General features: G+C 37.6%; 1 protein-coding gene across 3 annotated transcripts; it reads right to left on the bottom strand.

Moving 5' to 3' along the window:
* Positions 1-3,818: 3,818 nt before the first annotated feature.
* On the bottom strand, positions 3,819-7,208 carry prdm2b (PR domain containing 2, with ZNF domain b; the record flags this gene model as incomplete). 3 transcript variants are annotated; one of them, XM_014002884.1, is given in 6 exon segments in its annotated part: positions 3,819-3,945; positions 4,536-4,688; positions 5,152-5,255; positions 5,753-5,872; positions 5,963-6,003; positions 7,098-7,208. In XM_014002884.1, coding segments are annotated over 4 exon segments (499 nt in total), but the record flags the coding sequence as incomplete, so codon positions are not given.
* Between the last annotated feature and the right edge of the window lie 6 nt (positions 7,209-7,214).

The raw sequence follows: 7,214 nt of genomic DNA, 5'->3' as shown, positions 1-7,214 counted from the left end.
ATATTGAACAATTTAGTATAACCTTGCTTTCAACACTACAAAAATGCTGTTGAAAACCCTTTTTTAAAAATTCGAAGTATATTCACAAAAACATCTGGAAAGCTGTTTCAAAAAAAAATCAAACACATAACTTCTTACATAAAATTGATTTTAGTGATCAAAATTAAGAATTTTTGGCAGTAAACATGCTCATATCTAGGAGAATTAAGCCTCAAATTCAAACATTTATCACTTGTGTAACAATTTCTTCTGACTGCAGTCTCTCACATTAAGCATATAAAAAAAATCCTGTTAAGGTTGTTGCAACAAATCACTTGACTTTTAAGCCATCRTGTTCCTGATCAAACTGACAACGACTGAAACGTTTTCATTTAAGTGTCATCATAGCTAACTTTTATTACCATTCTTTAAAAATTACAACACTGATCAAGCCAACATAACTGCAACATTTCAACTACATTTTCCACATTCTTGTTATCCGGCTGAGGTTTGACTGGTGCCGTTTTTTATTCCTAGTCACACTTCCTGCCTCTTTATTGTTGTTTAATGACACGTGAGTGCAAAGTTAACACCGGCAACCATTTGTCTCCAGACATCTATCACTTATTATCCAAAGCAATCCCTTTTTCCTTTCAAAATGTTTTTAAAATTAACTTGCTCTGCAGCAAAACACCAGAGCAACACCCGGGGGTCAATTTAGTTCAGAATCAAAAAAAAAAAAATTAAATCACAATAATTTGTTAAAATTGCAACTAAAAACGCAGGTGACCAAAGGCACTAATAAAGCAAAACCAGAAGTAAACCACCCGTTTCAGTTTGTCTAAGCAGCTTAAATAATATGTATAGGACGTTACAATAATGAAATTTTTAAAAAATCTGCATAAATTCAAATAATTTCAAGATTTGCACAGAAGTCAACTGCCAGTGAAGCCCTAGTTGGTAAAATGTCTGCAAAAAGTCAGAATATCACAATGTTGTGATAAYATGTTACAGCCTCTAGTGCTCCATGGAAACTTCTACAAGGTCCTTTCATGACAAATCCAACAAAAACACTATGTTGGAGCTCGAGTGTTACTAAWAGGGCTGTRCAATATATCGCAAATTTATCRTTATCGAAGTAGCAGCCTGTGCAGGTATATCGCAAAAAACGGCATGAATTGCAAGAAACGGTTGGCTTAAATATTTCCATTTTATGTGTTTTGTCAACATCAGTGTGATAAACAAAATGAACCCGAGATACCACATCAAATCATCACCACTTGATGAGTGGAGAAAATGTTGGACAACTAGAATKAAGTTTTTATTCACTAAAATGTAGTTGGATTTATGTTTAAGTTTTACTTGATTTAAATGATTTAACTTATTTTTAGATGCTTTATTATTCGTTTAAAAACTGATTGTAAGGAGTATTTTCAGTATTTAAAGCATCAGAGAATGTTTTATAGGGGCAATGTYTTCAAATCATCAAGAAACTGTATTATATGCAGTTTGTTAATACAACAGCTGTGTCTTGTTGCACTTTTTTAAATAAATATGTCATTTTGGAATGGAAAAGATGTATTGGTTGGTTAATTTTATTTTATTTTTTGCTCTGAACCCCGAGCAAAGACATCAGTACTGCATACATAAGTATTTGTTAATTTATCACAAGTAACATCATCATGGCAATATTAAAGTTTAACTAATTCCACCTTGTKGAAGCATAACCCCACCCCAAGACAGATTTGAAAAATTCCAACAAAGTGCCAAATGAGAGGCACGGCCAAATGTGGGGATGAGTGAGGAGGTGTGGTCAGGACAGGGAATGTGACAGCTAGCTTAATTTGACAAACGAGCATCTCTCAAAACATTTCTGAATGCTCTAAAGAAATTAACGTATTTTGTAAAGTTTCACAATATGCAAACTCACATTTAGGAGGACAGAATGGGTCAAGTTTCTGAGTGTTAAAGTGACGTTAGCAGAATCACTGCTAACGTGGGTTAACAATGTTCAAAACAGTAACTAACTTTCCTCCCAGTGCTCACTATTCCAACCCATCCCGCTGCAGGGGCRTGTCTCTGAGTGAGAGGTTTTTATACTCAGGTATAAAACTCAGGTTTTATACTCAGGTTTTTATACACAGAAGATGGGCGGTTATAGACGACATTTGCAGAATTAAACAAATTTACACAAAAATATAAAGATAATACCCTTAAACCACCCTTGTGCTCTGTACAATGACAATAAAGGTCTATCTAATCTATCTAAATCTAAAGCACACTTTAGACAGTTTATCTGCTAAAAAAGGCTGATTTRGGGTTTAGTAGTAAAGCCCTGTTGTTGCACATCGCAGGCTTTCCTGATATTGTGCAGCCCGAGTTACTAATTTCATTTTCTACCCCAAATGTTTTTTTTTGTGCTACAAATGAAGGATTTGTCATTCCAGTATTGTGTAATTGCATGATGGTGACACAAAGTTAAGAGTTATCACATTTCTGACTCTCTAGTCTACAGTATCTATATTTATACACTTATGTTTGCATAGACATTTGTGGCTCATAACGTACAAATACTTATAATGCCATATACAGAAACAGACTGCTGATCATAATTTTTTTCCCTCGTGTAGTAATGGATGTGAAGTGCCAAGTTTGCTTTTAAGCTTTATTATTATTTGTGTGTGTGTGTGTATCTTTTGAGTTGCAAAATACATTTTGTTGCACTGCACAGTTATGTGGATTGCAATRGCAAATAATATCCTAACAAATAATACTACCTACACAGGTGAATGGTCTTGATTTTACTTCTGAAGAAAAAAAAAAGTAAAATTGTTTGGAATAGGCCTGAACAGACTGCAATGCCCCCCCCCCCCCACACACACACACACACACTTTTTATGATACATCATGGTGAAAACGCGTTCAAAGTTCATACTAGTGGATGTAAATGTGACACAAATCAGGCAAGTTAAGAAACGAGAAGCCTGATTGATGTTAGGCCAGTTAATAAACAAAAAATGAATGAAGTAATAGATTAATACAGCATGATCAGGTTTGTTTTCACATTAAAAAATTGTTATAGATGTTTAATAAATTCCACTTTTACGTCGTTTCTTCTTGTTTTGTTTAGTTATTTTGAGCTAATACTAAATAAAGCGAAGAAACACTAAATTGATGTTGTTATATTGACTATCTTGGTTGTTTATGTTGTCRATTTGACACATTTCATCCACCCAGTAATAGTTTTAGCATCGGCACCTCTTCAACGAGATGTCCGTGCGTGGAGCCATTTAGCCTCATGCTAACACCAGTTTAAGTCTGACAACTCGATGAACTGGTTGTTCTGGACCAAAACCACACACGGGCCGACATCAGATAAACAATCTGCCCCCCTTATTTTAGTCTGATATCAAACACGAGTCCATAAAAAACACGAGACAGCAGTCAGATAAGGAAGCTGGTTAAGTTAGCTAAGCTGCTAGGCCACCATCAAGTAGAGAGGCTCCCCGATGGATGAACTCAAGGAAGGTCACATCCTCAACGACGTCGGACCCAGATGAGGAAAAAAGCGGCTCGAAAACGGGTTTAGCAGGTAAATAATACAGTAAACCAATGCGATGTTTATGTTGAGCCAAACATAGCGTCAGTGACGAGTTTTAAGTCAGGTATGGAAGCAGAGAAAAGCTCCGCTGATACATCGCTCAGTCGTTAGCTTCCACTAGCCTTCTTTCTATTATAACCAGCTACAGCTCGTCTGTTCCAACCTGAGGACAGCTCGGGTTCATGTCCGGGAACCGGAGCCCAAAACGGCAGAAGAGCTCGGGGTTAAGAGGCCTCACCTCGCTTCGCCCTGTGTGAGTTTTTCCTGCTCAGACTGCTGGCTCTTTCTTCCTCCAGTGCAGCTGTTATCTCGGGGTTGTCTTCCACCGTGTACCACACAAGCAGCTCCTCGCCCGCCCTGATTGGCTGAAACAGTGAGAGATGAGCTCGGCCGACCAATCACAGCCAGGTTTGTTGGGAGGCTCCGGGAATGGGGGGGGGGGGGGGGTATTTGGGCTACTGTTCATCTAATCTGTTATTAACACTCAAACATAGCAGATAATTATATCACGATGATTATATCACAGTAACTACATGTAAGAACCTCTAAAAACAAAAAATACATAAAACAGAAACCATGTTTAGGAAGTGCAACACTTTTTCCTTTTTTTAAACACATTTGAATAATAAAACCCTCGATATTTTAATCCAATCATAATCTTTTCATGCTTTGTTACCAAACAACTTGTAATCGTTTAAAGTGGTCATAACCAATATTTCTCCACGCTGTAACGAAACAAAACAACAAAAATATACAATATATGTTTATAAGAGTAAAGGTATTTAACATGTAATCTGATGTAATGATTAAAAAAAACCTAATTTCCAAGTCCTAATTTATCATCACTTGCTTCTAGAAGGTGAAGATGAGGTTTTGTGCATGTCTGCGTGTGTGTTTGCATTTGTTTGTTTATTTGTTTTTTTTTATCTCATTTGGGAATGTGTGTTTAACTCACCCTCAAAGCTTTGTAATAAATGGCTCTGTTGATCTCCAGTGGGAAAAGATTCTGCTCTTTACTGGAACGAGCCCAGTTCACATATCTGAGCCAGTTCCCCTTTGTGGGATCCGTGGCATCGATGCACATCCATCCCCGTGCTGGGAAATAAACCTGCAGCAGACAGGTATGGAGGTGAGCAACACACAAAAAACACAAACAGTTCTTTGATTTCGAAAAGAAAAAAATGAAAGCAGAAAAGATAAACATCTAATATTAACTTGTATTTTTAGATCCTAACTCAGCTACTTAGGTTTAGGCTTTAGGGCCAGCAGACTCTTTTTTTTTTTTGTTTCATGTACAACCAGAGGACAAAGTGGTGTTTGACTGAACATTTATTTTAATAAAACTGTAAATCATCTGAAGCTAACTGATAGTTTTATGACAGGAACTCAACTAATGTTCACTAAAACCCACTGAAACATGAATATTTAATATTCAGACAACAACTCAAAACCAAAAAGCGTTCAGTGCAAACAGTGCCTCTACAATTTCTATACAAAATCTTTAATTCAACCCCAAAAGGCAACAATAAATGTGAATTTAAACACCAAAATAATGAGCCAGAACACCATACCTCCCACATGTAGACATTACTGGTCACCTGGGACCTCTTTTTCTTCTCTCCAACAAACGGACCAAAACGCTTCCCTTTTGGGATGACTTTTGTGGCCCAGACACCTGAAAATATGAAAATAACATTAAAACAAATTAAATGTGCATTCAAAAGATCTTTCATCCATCACACTGAGGAAACGGAAAGGAAAAGACGCAAAAGTGACCGTTTATGCGCAACGTTTGGTTAATTTTGAATATTAACAACATTACAAAATCAGTGAACCTGAGATTTAACCTCAGACTCAAAGATCTGTGAAAAAACGCATTGGAAATGATCGCCTGCTACAATGAAAGATGGGTAATATGTTTTSTGTGTGTCTATTTATTTGTCTGTCTGTTAGCAAAATAGTTTGTTAGAAAAAACTGTTTCCTGAAACACTGGACAGATTTTTTGAAACGTGGATAAAGTCATAGGAACAGCTATTTTACAGTTGGGATCAACCCGGTTCAAGATGGCCGCCACAGCCAACTGACCTTAAAGACCAWTAAAAAAATCTGATTATTATAATCCATAACAGACGTTAAAGCTCTGAAAACACAGAAGAGGTTGTCAAACTCACCAACACGGCTTTGATTCACAGCCGACGGCCCAAGATTCAGATAATCCGGCAAACTTTTCCACACAACAGCTGGAACATCTTCCAGACACTCCACCGTCCCTCCGTTAACGGCCATGACCCCTGCATCAGGTGAAGACAGACAGGAAACACCGCTAAATGTTTTAAAAATCAAACGTCTGCACATTTATCTTCATGTTTAAGAGATTTCACCTGTRGAGGTTCACAGGATGGAGGGCATCAGGGATCATGAGCTGAAACACAAAAGACGTTTTAACTTTATAAATCCAACACAGTCAAATACAAACTAGTTTATTTTTATGTGGGTTTTTGCATAAGACCTAAAAGTAACTACTTCATTTGCATCATGGCTTTCAGCTGTGTCCATTCGCAGTCCAGTCATCAGGAATGAGATGAAACCTCTGCAGGTATTACAGCATTTTAATATTTATTTCAACCTTTTGAGCTCAAACCTGTTCTGAAGCATTTTAAATCTAATTATGTAATTATGTGGCAACGTCTGTAGAAACAGAGCAGATTTATTGGCTCTTTCCTCAGCAGTTTGACTAAACTTTTTCAAATTAGATCAAAGAGCTTCTTATTTTAGACTTACAGCTAATTTAGAGCATTTTTGACTTTTCCTGTTCTCTGTTTGCAGGAAATCCAATTTCTCTCTCATAAAAAAAAAATCCACGTTGTACCTTTTTAAGATGTTTTCATCTGTACATTTAAAGAAGATCTTGTTTGGTGAAATGAACCTAATGTCTCTGGGCTCAGTAAACGTGTCTCCTCCTCAGACTGGTTTGAGTCCCAGCTGGTAGAGAAGCACAATGAGCTGCTGGGAYTCTCCCACCACAAATCAGAGCCAACAAACACGGAGTCAGTGACCCCGGACACTCCACCTGGAAGAGGAAAGCTGCTCTAGGACTAAACTGCAGATACATCAACGAATCAAAAATGTTTGGTCTTTATCTTTGTAAATGGAGGCTCACTCACTCTTTATTTTTATTTAGCAGGAGTTCTGATCAGACATCAAAGCGCCTCGTTGAAGTTTAGCCGACAGATTTCACCTCTTTGACAAAAAGTTGAGAAAGGCGGAAAAACAAGGGAGTAAAGCTGCAGAACCAACAGCGCCTGGAGGATGAAGCATTTATTGTTCCTCCTGTTTGAAAAATTAAAAGAAAAAAAAGCCGCTCCTCTCCTCCTTTTCTTCTCCCCTCCACGCTGCTGGCAGGAGGAAGGAGCTCTTCTCCTCTCTTCCAGTCAGAAAGTGCTTTTTATTCTCGTTTTTTTTCCTCGCAGGCGAACTTACCTTTGGAAACTTGTGATTATTATGTTTTATTTTTACCTGATTTCTTTCAGTCAGCTGAAAATGGCGGAAGGATGGAAGCTTTTCAGGAACTCGGATCGTGTATTTGGGGAGAGGCTGGCTGTCAGAACCGGGCTGGATGGATGGAGAGGAGGA

The sequence above is a fragment of the Austrofundulus limnaeus genome, unplaced genomic scaffold (genome assembly GCF_001266775.1).
Source record: "Austrofundulus limnaeus strain Quisiro unplaced genomic scaffold, Austrofundulus_limnaeus-1.0 Scaffold15, whole genome shotgun sequence".
In the NCBI taxonomy this organism is placed as follows: domain Eukaryota; kingdom Metazoa; phylum Chordata; class Actinopteri; order Cyprinodontiformes; family Rivulidae; genus Austrofundulus; species Austrofundulus limnaeus.
Note: the sequence above shows the minus strand (reverse complement) of the source record. Positions and strands in the feature narration are given on the sequence as shown.